Source organism: Ctenopharyngodon idella, chromosome 7 (genome assembly GCF_019924925.1).
Source record: "Ctenopharyngodon idella isolate HZGC_01 chromosome 7, HZGC01, whole genome shotgun sequence".
In the NCBI taxonomy this organism is placed as follows: Eukaryota; Metazoa; Chordata; class Actinopteri; order Cypriniformes; family Xenocyprididae; genus Ctenopharyngodon; species Ctenopharyngodon idella.
Genome location: NC_067226.1, coordinates 12203155 through 12219445, shown reverse-complemented (window position 1 = coordinate 12219445; position 16291 = coordinate 12203155). Strand labels below are relative to the sequence as shown.

The following is a 16291-nucleotide window of genomic DNA, read 5'->3' as shown; positions in this document are numbered from 1 at the left end:
ATTTATTTTAGCACTGCAAGAAATTTTGGTGTGAAATACAGGAATTTGGTAATAAGAGCATTCATTGATCAATTCAGTGAAAATGCACGGCCTCACAATTTTATTAAATTAATCTTAATACTAATTGTCTCTGCATTCCAAATACATAGATGCTAATTTACTAATAGTAACATCTATGGTCTTTTAATTGCTAGCATTTTTCTTCTTTTAAAGCATCTCAACGAAATACAGTGGCTTTTGATAACTGTGGAAAAATGAGCATCTTTGGTGTGTGTTGTAATCATGCCCTCAAAACTGTGGTCAGGCACATGTCACTGTTCCTTCTCAATTTCTGTGGCAAGAATTCCTGACATTTATTTTCTCTGCCCTCAAAACTAGAATTACATTATAAAGAAGAGGCCTGCCCATTCTCACCATCAATACACAGAAAGAAACTCCATGCTCACACACTGATATCAACATACAAAGAATTCAGATTTATTCATCCATTTGCAGGTTTGATCACATTTGACGTAAGTGTTTATTTCTTGTGTGGCAAAGGTCTCTTTCCAGCTTGGAAGATCACTCATCATCTTCCGAGCCTGTTTTCTCAATGACTTTTTTCATCCAGCGACGCATACGATATAAGTGCGTGTAGAATCCATATTTGCCATCGCGATCACAGCCCTCACCCCACGACACAATGCCAATCTGATACCACCGTTTATCTGTAGGACTCTGTGGGCAGTGATAGGTTTTAAAAAGACAAGATGTACAAGTAGAGTGAGTCCAGCAAACAGAGCTTTATCGGTCATTAGTAAGCCAAACTTGTTTAAGGAGAGAAGAATATATACATTATTATACCTTCATCACAAAAGGCCCTCCACTGTCTCCTTCACAAGCATCACCTCTTTTTGAATCATCTGGCTGGTAACCTAGAAAACAAAAGATGACCTTGCCATGACACCTGAGGACAAAAGCATCTCACAAATTCTCAGAACCTGAACTGTCTAGGGTCTAAAGACCATGAAGAATATGATGAGTATTACCAGCACAGAACATGTTGTCAGTGATTATGACCGAGGTGGAATTGCGACAGATGCTCTGGTCCACAATGGGCAAGTGAATCTGTTGCAGCACTGATGGAAGATCTTTTGGGTTTGATGTCCACGATTCTCTGAGGTTCCCCCAGCCAGTTACACGGCCCTTGTAACCTGCAAACATCAAACTTCAGAGAGAAAATTTGTCAATTACAGCTGTGTAAACTGTCAGTTTGTTTTAAAGTTATGCTAAAATGCATTTTCCAAACATTGTTGTTCCCCAAGAAAATATTTTTCACCATAAATAAAGGTGAACAAATGCATAAAATGACTCCTTTCAAGAGGTTAGCATCTTTATAGTATGAAGTTTCAAAATCTGCATTTTCTAAATACATGTTATTAATCTTATTGTGGATGATTCATCAGACTTCTCTAATCATTTAGTCTGCTTAAATCTTACCCCTTTCTTACAATCGACTGCAAATTCGCATTCAGATCTGCCTCCGTCCAAGCAACAACCGATGCGTAGAACCATGTCCCTACCCCTACATTTTTTCTTTTCCATGTTTTTCAAATCTGACACTACTTCCGTTTCATTGCGACTTTAAGTATATAAAAAAAGATTGATGATATTTCGATAATATGAAAAGTAATATGTATTTCTTTGAGCTAAGGTTTTTTTTAAAAGTGTTGTATAATTATGAGTATATCTATTTACCTTTGTGGTGTGAATATTGGAGGTCCTGTCTTCTATAATGATTACAGTAATAAGCTTATTAAATGGATACATGTGTATACTTGGAATCATGGCACTGATGAAGGGTTGATCCCGAAAACGTTTTGCACTTTGCACTTGCACTTTTGCACTTTTTTATGGCCTCTGGATAATAAATTTTGGAGCTTTTTTGACTGTATTCTCGTGTGCGGATCTTTCATCTTTGTGATCTTGACTTTAAGTATATATACATTATACTACTGTATTTCCTTACTTCTTTGCGATGCTCTTGGTGGGCAGACAGACAGGATGGATCTCATTCGTAAAGACTACAGGCTTCTTCATGTGCAGAAGAGCAATGTCTCGGTTCAGGTTTTCCTTCCAGTTGTATTTAGGGTGGACAATGATTTCATCAATGGCCACAATCTTCTCAGTGCCCCTCTCATACCTGACTCAGAGAGAAACAGGAAAGAGTTTAAAACTGCTTAACTTCCAGTAAACTGAGGTTTCTAAATTACTTAGTGTATATTTCACTGCTTTTGCAAGTAGACCTTTACAAAGTACATATTGGTGCAGTCAAATGAAAAGAAATATGAAATATGAATAAGAAATATTTTTTGAGGGCTCACTTGATACGAGAGTGTTTTCCCAGGCGGACGATGATATCATTGATGGTGAAGTTCTTGTTCCACGGTGGGTAGAAAATGCAGTGGGCCGCAGTAAGGATCCATTCATCACTGATCAGACTGGCTCCACACAGCAGCTCCTGAGGACTACGCTTATATAACATCACCTGCCTGCAAATAACATCAAACACAATATAACACTCAGCATTAGCTGTCGACATGATCGATAATGGCGCGATATCTGAAAATTTAAAACATCCCCTGTGATATATTCACCATGGAGCACTGGCCAATTCAGCCTCATCTCCTCCCACTATTCTACTTCCAGTGTATGACATCAGTAGCTCCTTCTCATTCTTATCCTCTTTGCTGATCTTCTCAAACAAGGGGCGCACTCCACACTCTGACAAAAGGCAGTTTAATCTTAATTATCAGTTGATTATACAAGATCTCAAACCACTTAATAACATTGACAACACAGAAGGTATTAGACTCTTACCATCCTCTCCTTTGCCAAAGCTGCGGGGGCTAAAGAAAGATTTCCTTTTGGTTTCGAGAGTTGTTCTCTCTCGACCACCCCCTTCCTCGACAAACTCGTCCAGGGGAGCATCTGAAAGTGAATGACAAAGAGATAATGATGTTCAGTGGTGTGATGATTTATGCCTAATGCACTTAGGCTACCTTAACATTTGAAAGTGTTTTTGCTTCATTAAAATGATGTCAATTAATCCAAATTTAAAGACTCTGGTCTAGATGTCACTTTCAATCAAGGTCCAAAGTTCAAAGGAAGAAATAAATATTTTTAGCTGTCAACGTGTGTGTGTTTGTAGAAGGTAGTTCTGTTCACTCACCACACAACTCTAAGTCACAGTAATCAATGGTAATGTTTCCGCCTGCTTCCTTTACGTAGCACCAGGGACCCTCCATATCTCCATCTGGGTTTCTGCAGTGGTTCTTAACCAGCTGAACTTGAGGCAGAAACTCTTTTCCTTTAATCAAAGCTTTCACTTCTGCCGCACTCCATGGCAGGCATGTGTGACCCCCCAGAGACACAGACAAATTTCCTGTGTAAGTCTCCCCATTTCCAGCCAGACATTTACTCTTGACATAACGCCCTTCAGGTTTCACAATAGGAGGTGGCGGAGGGTGAACAACAGTCTCACCTGAGGAGGAGAGAGTGAGATGTTCAATCTGGTGGACTAGCATAACTTGATGGAATGGAAATGTAGAAACCTTTCTTTAATTTATGCTCAAGCATAAATAGGGCTCAAATAGGTGGTAGAAACACTTGCTATCAGATATGGTAATATGTGTTTTAGTAATTCATAAGTCATTTAGCAGATCCAAAGCAACATCAAGTGCACTTATTATTACAGCTATAATTTCTCCTGAGTGTCTACGACACAACAGTGATGGCTCAACATTCTGGTTGCCAGCGCAGAGTTTTAGTGATTGCACCACAGCACATTTTGCAGTGAGGTTTGAGTGATTTTCTCTACCGCATTTTGGCACGCTACAGGGCTCCCTCCTGACTGTCGGGTCTCTTGTAAAACACCAAGGGCCTTCCTTGCTCTCATCTGGGTTTCTGCAAAAGTTCTCCGGTAGCTTCAGCTGTGTCACATTAATTTCGCTACAGTGGGGAAACAAGTGGGTCAAAAGAGCTGCTGCAACATCACTACAGCCATGTAAAACTCAATAAATGAAAACAAAACAGCTTTTTCTTTACTGAAAGAATTTGTGTTTTCTAAACAACAAACATAAAATAGTTTTGGCAATACTGAGATATGACAGTTGCTGTACTGTTAAAGGTAGATCCACACAAGAACAACAAAGATAGGGAAGTACATACTGAATCCTGTGAGGGAAGTTGCTTTTCCAGTACTGGCACGACCTTCCAGACTTGGTGACAGACACACTACCAGCGTAGTGTTCACCAATATTAATGAAACAGTCTCCTGTCAACAGGGTTATTATAGTTAAAACTAACACTAAAATAAGTGAAACTGAAATAAAAATTCGTAAAAAACACATAGAATACCTAAAAACTAAAAAAAAAACTTTAACTGAAGTTAAATAGAAAATGGAAAATACAAAAACTAATAGAAAATATTAGTAAAAACTAGAACAATGACAAAAATAACACTGTCAGTCACGCATCCAATTAATAGGGTTATGATCAGTCACTAGCTTTTACCAAAAATGTCTTCGTGTTAGAAGGACACATTTTAGTTTTACAAACATATTCTGTGTTGTGTGAAAAAGTATCATCCTTACCCTCTGTGCTCACACATGCTCTCAAACTGCTGATAGTTGCTGGTGTTCTGCTTAATTGTGTTCCCTCACAGGCTGTGGAAAAAATAAAAATAAAAAAGGGAAATATATAACATCTAACAGAATTCTCAGGTCAGCATTTTTTTCTGTGGAATTGGGCTACACAGGTTTTAGTTTTGAGAGTGCCATAGTTTGAGTTTTGGTAAGTTTGGTAAGCCATATTTTAGACATAGTTTGAGTTTAATTAGGCATTAGGCAACCCTGATACTAATACACTCATTGTAATTTGTATATTGAGCAGGGAATGGCCAGTGAAAATGCACTTTGTCCCTGGTTCAATATAACTGTTTACACAAAATGTTGTCACTGTTTACACTGAAACTTTAAGTGATATATATTCTTACCTAAATATTTTGCCCAAAAAATGTCCTGTGGGAAAATGGAAGAAATGATTAAACATAAAATTCTAGATAGAAGGATTTATACCACACTTCAAATGCCTTAAAAATATACTTTATATACTGATTAAAAAAAATCCACCGATAAATATTTCCAAACATTTTCATTTGGGGCTAATGTGTCTTCAACACAAATTGCATTTCTCACCGTTTTATCAACTCTCTCAAACACTTCTCGAGCTTCCTCACGGTCACAAATCTCTTCCATACACTCTCTCTCCAGATTCCCCGATTTTAACTCCTCAAAAACACTGTTAGCCCTCTTTGCTCGAATGATCTGAGAGGCTTCCTTATGGTCAATGAACACTGAAGCACAAAAGCCAATATTTCTCAAAAAAAACCATCTTGGCTCATATACTATATCTAATATGTATTCTCATAGAATAAATTTGTTCTTAGTTTGCTACGGCCTATAGCCAAAAGACAGAGAAATCTCTGTAAATTCCTACCGTCATGACACAACGTGAGCTGGAGAACTTGTCCGAGAAGTAGGGAGAGAATGAGAGGCGCTCGTTTTGCTCCCATTCTTGGGGATGACTGAGCCTGTAATCCTGAAAAATCTTTGAGCATCTCATCGAATCTATCACCCACTCAGTTAGAAAAGCCCTTAGCTGCAGTTACTGGAGTCACCAAGTTAATATTGAACTACCAGAGTTCAAAGAGAACAACGTGTCTGAACTCTTTTCACAAAAAGAGCCTATCTCTTCTGTATTATATCAATGTGGGACGTTCTTTGCTTTCTGGGGAACATGAATCACAGATATTTTTAATGAAAACAAGATAACTTCATATCTCCAAAGCTATGTGAATTCATGTGTAAGGACATATAATATAAATATTAAACTTTGTTTAATAACAAAACTCTCCAAAAAATTCTTAAAACAAATCAGTTTAAATATTTTACGCAGTGCTTTGTTCTTTAAATACAAAATATATTTTGTTATTTAAGTGTGGGTGCTTTTTGGTAACCAATCAACAGAAATATCTTTCATCTTGAAATTATGATCCTATGTAGGTAAAGATCTCCATTAGCTCTTATCTACTAGGTAGTTACTGCTTGTCATTTCCTCTAATAATAAACATTATGTATTTATGTAAAAAGTACAAACATAGTATTTTATGTTAACAGTTAACGTGTGAAAGAAGTGATAATTTGCAACACAACAGATACAGCTTTATTGAATTTCCACTTGTATTAGCTCATTTCCAAACACAGCTGTGTTTCGCTGATGTACTTGTACAATGTCTGTATAAACAGTGATGAAACAAGGTCCACTGTGCACAGAAGTCAATATTTACTGATACCTGCCGAAACCCTTCTAAAAATCAAAGAACAGCAAGACTTAAATTCAACATAGCTTATACGTTTATTTCACAACGGTTGTTTTTTCTTTGGTGTGAGACATAATGTGAAGAGATTCTATTTGAAATCGAAACACTTTAATGTCACAGCCCTGTCTCTATTTCTACAGTCTCTGCCACTGAACTTAGACCATCCTGACCTTGTAATATTACCAAACAACTATTAGCATCCTGTTCTGAAACTACAATACAGTCGCTACTGGCATCATGTTCCTGTACAACTATGCATTCAGCATTAGCTTCCTGTTCCTGAATCTCTATACTCTTAGAAGGCTGTTCTTGCATTACTATACACTTGGTATTTTCATCAGAGACAATAATCTCAAAGATATTCTCACTGAGCTCAATACGTTGGAACCCCTTCTCCATTCCTTTTTCCAAAACAATTGTGCCATGGTGGTACGCACCAGAGTCCAAAATGGCACCTTCTGAGTGCGACACCATAGCGAAGTCCTCTGAGGCTTGAACATACGCCACAGTCTGTCCCTCCTCCAAACTGCTGCAGTCAGTCTTACCTGGCTCACCCTCTGCTTTCTGGCCTGACCTTTTGGGTCGACCTCGTGTCGGCAATGCGTGACCAGAGTCTGAGTGATGTTTGTGCAACTGCAGATGCCGCTGTAGACTCTGCATCATCGTGTATTTGGCTCCGCACACCTGGCAAACATGCAGCTTCTCTTCCAGGTGAGACTTTAGGTGGCGCCGGAGTTTGGTTGCCATCGTGTACCCTTTCCCACACTGTTCACATTTGTAGGGCCTGTCTCCTGTGTGCAGCCGTTCATGGGCCCGCAGCGTGTGAGGGTCCCGTAAAGCCTTACCACAGACAGGACACAGATACACCTCACCCGTGTGTGAAATCAGGTGCCGGCGCAGTTCAGGCACTTGAGAAAAGCGCAGGTCACAGTGGTCGCACTTGTAGGGTTTCTCTCCCGTGTGGATGCGCATGTGTCCAAGGAGATTGCCACGTTGGCGAAAGCTCTTGTCACAGTGCTGGCAGATGTACGGTCGTTCTCCGGTGTGCAGACGCATGTGGTTCCTCAAAGAGCCAGAATTGGCCAGTTCTTTACTGCACTCTGGACACTTGACCTTGGGAGTCTGGTTGTCTGGCTCTTTTGTTCGATGGACTTCTTTATGGACACGTAGCGAGGGCCGGCGAGCAAAAGCTTTTCCACAGATGTCACAGACGAACGGTTTCTCGCCTGAATGGAGAACCTGGTGCTCCTTGAGGTCCCGTTTTAAGCCGTAGCTTTTGTCACAGTGCTGGCACTGAAATGGCCTCTGACCGCGATGCATTAGCAGGTGGGCTTGGAAGCTCTCCTGTGAACTGTATGGTTTACCACACTCAGTGCACATGTACGGCTTCTCATTTTGATGCGTGAATTTGTGTTTCTTCAGATGGCACAGCTGAAAGAAGCTCTTGTCACACTCGTCACATTTGTACTTCCTCTCTCGGATAATAAAGTGAGGAAAATCCTGCTCATTTTGCTCCATGCTGGAATGCTCATTAGTATACAATGTCTGCATTCTGTTGTCTTTGTTATTCAAGAGCTTTTTCTTGCTGCTTAGGTCTGACCTGTTCTTTGGATCTTGTCGTTTGCAGATACGGTTGGCTGACGAGTGCACTTTTCGAGGTTTAGCGGCAAGGCGAGAGCTGGCTCTCAGGCTTCTCTCTGGCTTCAGGTGTTCTGATGAAATCTGGGCTTGTGATGTACTCACAGTGACACTCTGAATCTCTTCTCTTGCAGGACGCTCATCGATCTGCTGAGCTTCACCCTCCCCATGTGCCTCATCCACCCCATTCTGCTCCAGGACATTACAGGCTCCACAGTCCTGCACAAGATTTTTCGCCTTGATAGGAGGTTTTATGTTCTCTTGTTTGGCAGGATCTGACAAAAGTTTCCACATTATCAAAAGCACAACATCATATTATGGACCTCTTACACAGGACAAATATATAAATGTATAAACTTACATGAACAGCCAGAGAGGTGATCTAAAGCGATGGTCTCTAGAGCTTTATCTTGATCTCTGTTTGTTCTACTACTGTTTTCACAGGCTTTTACTTGCAGGACTTCTTCTTCGAAAGGGGCTTCTTGTTGATCTTTCCAGAGGAGTAGTTCTGTTCCTGGCTGAATGTCCTGACAGACCCTGAGGCCCAATCTTCCATCCACCTCAAGTACACTGACATTGCTCTCTTCCTCACTCTGAGTGCTGCAGGCAAACCTGTGGAGGTAGTTAAACAAGTCTGACTATTAACCCCCGGTTTCACAGACAAGGCTTAAGCCTAGCCTCAGACTAAATTGCATGTTCGAGTTTTAACTGAAAGCAACTTGTACTAACATATCTTAAAATATGTCAGTGCCATTGTTTTATCACAAGATGCACACCAGTAATGTTTTTTTTTTAAGAAAATTTCAAAAAAATCTACTAAATGTCTTTAATATATACTCTAATTGAACTAAGGCTTAATCCTGGCTTAATCTAAGCCCTGTCTGTGAAACTAGGCCATAATGTCTTGATATGCAAGTTAGTAATTGTACTAAATATAATAATTGATGAATTCTGGCTTAGGCCTGTTGTGATAATTAATCGCATTTATTTAACATAACCGCAATTTTGAGACAAACCCAATTGTGCAGTGCTAATGATTATCAATTGATATCACCTGCGCGCCACACTGGTCTTGAGTCCCATGGAGGAGCTCAGGAAGGATAAAAGGAGGAGTGACAACAGTGCAAGACGAGAGAGGACAAGGCTTGGGACATTTATGTTCACATTTTATTATGTTTATATGATGCAATTGTCCGTAAGGGGCTGTTGCCTTACTTTCGTTTTATTGTTTATTTAGTTCCCGCCTACTTCTTTCCTAAACTATGAATATTGTTATAATTATATTATATTAATTTTCACAGCATTAAAGTAAATCATGTGCGCCTGTTTTATTATAATTTTAATTACTATATTATATACTAATCCAGGTTTAAAAAAAAAAAAATTGTGTCAGCACAAAATTCATGATCGTGGCAGGCCTATTCTGGATAAACTTACCTCGTCCAGTACATTTCCTCTGAGATTTCACATTCGAACACATTTTGGCATGTATTTTGCAACCCCTGGAGAATAAGAACACATACTTACTTCTTACTTAGGGCTATTACTATCACAACTTATTTGACTCATTTGACTAATTTGTCTTGGAGCACATTTGCTGTAGTGGTGCTAAACAAAAAAACCTGTCAGCCTGTTCAAAATGAAATTTGACACAGTGGTATGTATACCTCCTCTTTTTCCTTCCTGATCATTTTTTCAGGCTCCTCCAGACCTAGCAGAGTGCCTTTTTCTAGCACTCGCCCAACACACCACAGACCCAACTGTCCATCTTCAGCCAGAGAAGGACCCAGGGTCAGCCCTCGCGGTACTGACCTCAGCGCACTGTGGATGGAGTCTCTCATGTTCCCAGAGCCTTTATCCCTCCAAAAGCCTGTTGCCACTAGAGAGAGAGAGAGAGAGAGAGAGAGAGAGAGAGAGAGAGAGAGAGAGAAAACACCACAATAAGACAAGGTGGCAGTCTCATATTTTCATTTTGAAAGCTGTAGTTAAATGTAAGGATGGCTGGACAACACTTACAAAACAAACACCGCTAATTCTTAATAAATGATTGTTATTTGGCTGTGTATTTACATATTTTTTTCATTGAATTAACTTTATTTTTCTTTCTATTATATATAGTTTATTATATAGTTGTTTTCAGATCCACAAAAGATAAATATATCTTACACTGTTTAAAAGAGAGTCCATTATAATTTATTCTGGTTTTACAGTAATAGCAAGAATAGTTGTAACTATTGGTATTTTTTTGTACAACGAATTGCATTGTTAGATGCAATACGACTGAATGCTTGTTGCAATGCGAATGAATGCATTTCTTCATTTTGAATGCACAATTTTAATAACAATATGGTAAATTTAAGGATTCGCTTTTCTTCTGTTAGGAAGTCTATAAAACAATATGTAGTTAGTAATCTAATAAAGTATTATGGAGAACAGAGCTAGCTGATGACAAAAAATATTCGAAGGTGAATATTATTGTCTGATGCATTCCACATAGTTCATAAGCAAGATAAAACATTATGGAGTAAACCGTAATTCACCGTAGATCTTCAGAAAATAGTTTTTGGGGTTGTTTTTTTTTTTTGCTGTGTATGTATAAAGCTTATTTATAGATGCAGGTTGTGCTAAAACCCAGCGTTCATCGAGTAGATAACTGGTCGAATCTGCAAACATAAGCATGAGAAAATGTTTTCAACCAACTCAGGGCTATATTTCATCTGCGCTTTGGCCACTCGAAGGTCTTGTTTATCCACCCAAAACTCCGGGAAAATTATCGTTCTCCAGCGCATCGACCGGAAGTCAGGTTGCTGTAGTTGACTGTTACAGAGAAACGGTTCCCTCTAGAAACAACTACAGCTGCACTCACCCTCTCCAAATAAAGCTGAACGTTCGTTATGTTTTGAATGTAAGTTAAAGATAATGTTCACGACTATAATATAAAGGCATTTAGTGTCGTATATACAGGTGTATAGATGTTTCTTGGTCTGTCCTTTATTTATTTTAACTACAGAACCAGGAGAAGATCCAATGACATTTTAATTCTTCATGAATGGTTCATGATAGTTGGCGTGCATAAATGTTTCTATATGATTGGCTCTGTATTTATATAAATTACGTATTACCCATTTAATTTTGAATTACCTTTATTTTTTAAACTTTGAATTAACTTTATTTTCGTTTGAGGTTTTTTCCTGGTTGTAAATGTGGTGCTATATATGTATGATATTTTTTCTGAGCTATGTTTAAATCTTTAGTTTTAAATTAAATTTTATGTTTTAATCTCTTAATGTTTACTTTAGAAACAACGCAAAGGTAGACAGACTTTCTAGCACAAGGTGGAGCTAGAGACACATCTCTGATTTACTTACATGCCTTCAGGCGGGAGAGGAGCACAAGGTACAGATAAAGTTTGTGGCGTTTTGTGGAAAAAAAACGGGAAAAGTATATTCTAAAGTATAAAACACCATTTCATCTTTTATGATTTACCAATATTCTAATATATTTTGATATAGTGTATTTTGAATGTTACCACGTTGGCTTTTTACAGTTTGCCTGCAGTGTTTGTTCGTACAAACAAACGCAAAACACGCATATCAGATCTACTGCTTGATCATTCTACATGTTTTAAATTCTACAAGTTCTAACTGGTCAAACATGCTCATTTCCTGGCAAATGCATAATATACCAGACTCCATTAGAGTCCATCAGAAACTAAACTATTAGTTTACTATCAGATTATTTTGCTATTTGCTACTTTTGTATTGAAAGATTCAAAGGGTTTTATGCTGTATGCATTTTGAATAAAGTGCATTGACAGTAATAGAATTCTAGATGATGTAAACTGGCCTTGTTAGTCATGAATGTAATTCTGTAGTGGAGAGACCTGAGCAGAGGAGTAGGCTAATAAATAAAAATAAAAAAATGTTAGTGTAGTGTAATATGCAAGAACAAGTTTGTGCCTAGGGCCAAATTTTCCTTTTGTTATGCTACATGAAACAGATTATGCAGTTTGAGTGGTAAAGGATGACTGGGTGAAGTAAAGTATGGACCAAGTGACCATGACTGCTGTAATAGCTGGCTTAAATCACAGCAGCTAGCAGTGGCCCTTATATGCCCAGGGGATGTTTCATTATAATGGAAATTGATTTGAAAGGACATAAGGACAGGTCTTGATGTGCAGAAATGAAAATAATTTGACCTTTATAAGATCCTTTGATAGAGGTGCAGTTCTGTCAAATGCCCAAAGCTATTTGTGTTTACTAAACACACTGGGGAACCTGCTCTTACAAGGGAAGAATTAAAGGCTTAGTTCACACAAAAATGAAAATTATCCCATAATTTACTCACCCTCAAGCCATCCTAGGTGTATATGACTTTCTTCTTTCATTCAAACACCATCGGAGTAATATTACAAATATTCTGGCTCTTCCAATGGCGGTGAATAGTAACGAGATTTTGAAGTCCAAAAAGGCACATGACTTTCTTCTTTGTGTCAAACACAATCTGAGTTATATTAAAAAATATTTTGGCTCTTCCAAGCTTTATAATGGGAGTAAATAGTAACCAATATTTTGAAGCCCAAAAAAGCACATCGGTCCATCATAAAAGTAATCCATACCACTCCAGGGGGTTAATAAAGGCCTTCTGAAGTGAAGTAATGGGATTTTATAAGTAAATTAGAATCACTGGCTTCCGTATGCGAATCGATTCTGGCGAAAGAGTGAACTTGACCTGACGCATGACGTATTGATGAACACGGAAGCGCAGAGGATAGAGCAAACCAAAACACCGGTCACGAATTAGAAGTCTAAAACGAGATTTTTTAAAGAGAAATGTCCGAGGAGCTTGAGTTTGTTGCCCAGCCCTATTTGTTTCAACCGTGAGAGGCTTCTACTCTCTTTCCTGAGCTTACGCTACTCCTACATCCTACATCCTACGTCATACGCCGGAACTCGACTCTCTCATGAACGAGCGGACGGACGTTAACGAAAGCTAGTGATTATAGTCTATAAAGTTATAAATATGGATATTTTTCTTACAAAAATGCATCGCTTCACTTCGGAAGGCCTTTATTAACCCCCTGGAGCCGTATGGATTACTTTTATGATGGATGGATGTGCCTTTTTGGACTTCAAAATCTCGTTACTATTCACCGCCATTGGAAGAGCCAGAATATTTGTAATATTACTCCGATGGTGTTTGAATGAAAGAAGAAAGTCATATACACCTAGGATGGCTTGAGGGTGAGTAAATTATGGGATAATTTTCATTTTTGGGTGAACTAACCCTTTAACATGTAATCCCATTTCACAACTTTATTACTTCCATAATCTAACATGTTTACAAATGAAACAGGATATATATCAGGAACTGTAATTAGTGGTTGTTACCTATCAGAATGGAACCAGGTGGTTGGTGGGAAGGCTTTGACGGGTTTTCATCAGCCAAAAAGGAAAGACATTTTGGAGATGGAGCACATTATTACATTTTGATTAAAAACTAATAATACAAAGACAAACGTGTTTATTTGGTATAACATGCATCAGTGAATCATGCACAATGAGGTCAAGAGTGTGCACTACAAAAGTATACAGGGTACATTTGAATTACATTTTGGCTTTAATGTGTTTTTTTCATTTAATTTACATCTATTTTGACCAAAATAGTCATCACAGCATGTCTTAAGCAGCTAATGCTTGTTCTTTGCTTTATCTCTGCATTGAAATTCTGTCAGTTTGTTTTCTTGTAGATCAGTCTGTTTCAGTTTTTTTCTTCTGTCAATACAGTTAATTTTCCCTTATCCTCTTATCTCTGTCTCCTTATCCCAGTTATTGATTTTGCAACTCAAATTGATCAACCAGCCTTAGGTTTGTCAAATTGTTATAATCAATGACTTGCACATCTTGTGTCTGTTCGTAATGAGTCGGTTGTTGAGGATGAGGATATGGCCTAAAACCATGATGATGTTCAGCAGTCACTCCTCTGTAAATTAAAGTCCTCGTGTTGAATGCAGAAAGGATCTCGATCACTCAGCCTTCTCACATCACCGTGGCAACATGGATCAGTCTGACCCAGGAGAGGCTCAGAGGGCAGATTGGATGCAACACACACACACGACTCAGTCGCTTCAAGCTGTGATTTGTAAAACATGTAGCAAACCATAGTCAGTTCACAGGATTTTTGGTGGCTTGGTTGAATAGAAAACATTCTCGTATAACATCACCACCTCTTTCTGTACATTAAAAAATAGCTTGCAAGTGACCTGATTTTGTTAATCAAAGTTCATTATTGTCTGAATGGAGTTGCAATCATGTTTTGAATCAAGATTGTGTCCATACATGCTTGTGAGAGATGTGTACATCATGTAGTTTCATTAGAGGGAGATTTCAAGTGGTCATAACTGCATCCTTCTCTCCATTTGACTGATGACTGTCATTTACTGATGAAGCCTCTCTTTACTTTATGAATTAGTGCATGTTTTATGGAAGTTGGTTCACACTATTATGTGTTCAATTGATGTCAGAGGTCCTGGTTGTGGAGTACATGCAGTGGAGTCCAAATGTCCATTAGGAAATATATATTTACAAATATATTATTGGATTAAAAAATGTACATGAATTTCAAAATTACTTGGTATTTGATATGGCAGCAGCACTCAAGCTGACTTTATCATGTTGTCCAGCATGATTTAAAAATAATCTAGGTGTTGTTCTGAATTTCAGTAGGGTTGTGAATTGGCAGAGAGAGTCACCTGTTTTATTCTTGAAACAGTTTTTTCTTCTTCTTTTTTTTCTTTTTTTTACACATTGTTGCTGCATCCCAATTTGCCTAATTATGCTATGCCCTAAAAGTAGATAATTTTGAGTGTGTAGCAGAAGTAGGTGAGCTTTGGGACACATTACCATGCCATAGTTACAGTATCTCACAGAAGTGAGTACACCCCTCACATTTTTGTAAATATTTTATTATTTTTCATGTGACAACACTGAAGAAATGACACTTTGCTACAATGTAAAGTAGTGAGTGTACAGCTTGTATAACAGTGTAAATTTGCTGTCCCCTCAAAATAACTCAACACACAGCCATTAATGTCTAAACCACTGGCCACAAAAGTGAGTACACCCCTAAGTGAAAATGTCCAAATTGGGCCCAATTAGCCATTTTCTCTCCCCAGTGTCATGTGACTTGTTAGTGTTACAAGGTCTCAGGTGTGAATGGGGAGCAGGTGTGTTAAATTTGGTGTTATCGCTCTCACTCTCTCATACTGGTCACTGGAAGTTCAACATGGCACCTCATGGCAAAGAACTCTCTGAGGATCTGAAAAAAAGAATTGTTGCTCTACATAAAGATGGCGTAGGCTATAAGAAGATTGCTGAGACCCTGAAACTGAGCTGCAGCACGGTGGCCAAGACCATACAGCGGTTTAACAGGACAGGTTCCACTCAGAACAGGCCTCGCCATGGTCGACCAAAGAAGTTGAATGCACGTGCTCAGCGTCATATCCAGAGGTTGTGTTTGGGAAATAGACGTATGAGTGCTGCCAGCATTGCTGGGGGTCAGCCTGTCAGTGCTCAGACCATACGCTGCACACTGCATCAAATTGGTCTGCATGGCTGTCATCCCAGAAGGAAGCCTCTTCTAAAGATGATTCACAAGAAAGCCCGCAAACAGTTTGCTGAAGACAAGCAGACTAAGGACATGGATTACTGTAACCATGTCCTGTGGTCTGATGAGACCAAGATAAACTTATTTGGTTCAGATGGTGTCAAGCGTGTGTGGCGGCAACCAGGTGAGGAGTTCAAAGACAAGTGTGTCTTGCCTACAGTCAACATGGTGGTGGGAGTGTCATGGTCTGGGGCTGCATGAGTGCTGCTGGCACTGGGGAGCTACAGTTAATTGAGGGAACCATGAATGCCAACATGTACTGTGACATACTGAAGCAGAGCATGGTCCCCTCCCTTCGGAGACTGGGCCGCAGGGCAGTATTTCAACATGATAACGACCCCAAACACTCCTCTAAGACGACCACTGCCTTGCTAAAGAAGCTGAGGGTACCTAAACCCTATTGAGCATCTGTGGGGCATCCTCAAACGGAAGGTGGAGGAGCGCAAGGTCTCTAACATCAGCTCCATGATGTTGTCATGGAGGAGTGGAAGAGGACTCCAGTGGCAACCTGTGAAGCTCTGGTGAACTCCATGCCCAAGAGGGTTAAGGCAGAGCTGGAAAATAATG

At 39.0% G+C, this 16291-nt stretch overlaps 2 protein-coding genes and 1 long non-coding RNA gene across 5 annotated transcripts; 1 reads left to right on the top strand and 2 right to left on the bottom strand.

Annotated features, from left to right (window-relative positions):
- Window positions 1-455: 455 nt before the first annotated feature.
- f2 (coagulation factor II (thrombin)) lies at window positions 456-5773 on the bottom strand. Of its 2 annotated transcripts, XM_051900243.1 has the most exons (14): window positions 5539-5773; window positions 5238-5395; window positions 5036-5060; window positions 4635-4706; window positions 4210-4315; window positions 3860-3990; window positions 3212-3523; window positions 2860-2970; window positions 2637-2763; window positions 2364-2531; window positions 2009-2182; window positions 1029-1207; window positions 844-914; window positions 456-717 (listed from the first exon to the last, which is right to left on the bottom strand). In XM_051900243.1, exons 1-14 carry the CDS (start codon window positions 5657-5659, stop codon window positions 562-564), a joined length of 1911 nt encoding a protein of 636 aa, XP_051756203.1. In that variant the 5' UTR covers window positions 5660-5773; the 3' UTR covers window positions 456-561. The 2 variants fall into 2 exon arrangements, with proteins under 2 accessions (XP_051756203.1, XP_051756204.1); XM_051900244.1 differs by lacking the exon at window positions 5238-5395 and having other exon boundaries at window positions 5539-5669.
- A 468-nt stretch (window positions 5774-6241) lies between these two features.
- znf408 (zinc finger protein 408) lies at window positions 6242-10901 on the bottom strand. 2 transcript variants are annotated; one of them, XM_051900242.1, is made up of 5 exons: window positions 10760-10901; window positions 9727-9938; window positions 9497-9561; window positions 8421-8671; window positions 6242-8334 (listed from the first exon to the last, which is right to left on the bottom strand). In XM_051900242.1, coding segments are annotated over exons 1-5 (2328 nt in total). In that variant the 5' UTR covers window positions 10761-10901; the 3' UTR covers window positions 6242-6535. The 2 variants fall into 2 exon arrangements, with proteins under 2 accessions (XP_051756202.1, XP_051756201.1); XM_051900241.1 differs by having other exon boundaries at window positions 10600-10841.
- LOC127516002 (uncharacterized) lies at window positions 10862-15057 on the top strand. The gene is made up of 3 exons (XR_007930911.1): window positions 10862-10964; window positions 11359-11455; window positions 14073-15057. It is a non-coding gene; the product is annotated as an uncharacterized LOC127516002 (long non-coding RNA).
- The last annotated feature ends 1234 nt before the right edge of the window (window positions 15058-16291 follow it).

Coding starts and splice junctions, on each gene's coding strand:
- znf408 (XM_051900241.1), bottom strand. CDS start 10,738: ATGCTTATGTTTGCAGATTCGACCAGTTATCTACTCGATGAACGCTGG. Junction 9,562..9,726: donor TCAGGAAGGAAAAAGAGGAG/GTATACATACCA, acceptor CTTATTCTCCAG/GGGTTGCAAAATACATGCCA. Junction 8,335..8,420: donor TCACCTCTCTGGCTGTTCAT/GTAAGTTTATAC, acceptor AACTTTTGTCAG/ATCCTGCCAAACAAGAGAAC.
- f2 (XM_051900243.1), bottom strand. CDS start 5,659: ATGCTCAAAGATTTTTCAGGATTACAGGCTCAGTCATCCCCAAGAATG. Junction 4,707..5,035: donor TTTTTGGGCAAAATATTTAG/GTAAGAATATAT, acceptor TTTTTTCCACAG/CCTGTGAGGGAACACAATTA. Junction 4,316..4,634: donor AGCATGTGTGAGCACAGAGG/GTAAGGATGATA, acceptor CCCTGTTGACAG/GAGACTGTTTCATTAATATT.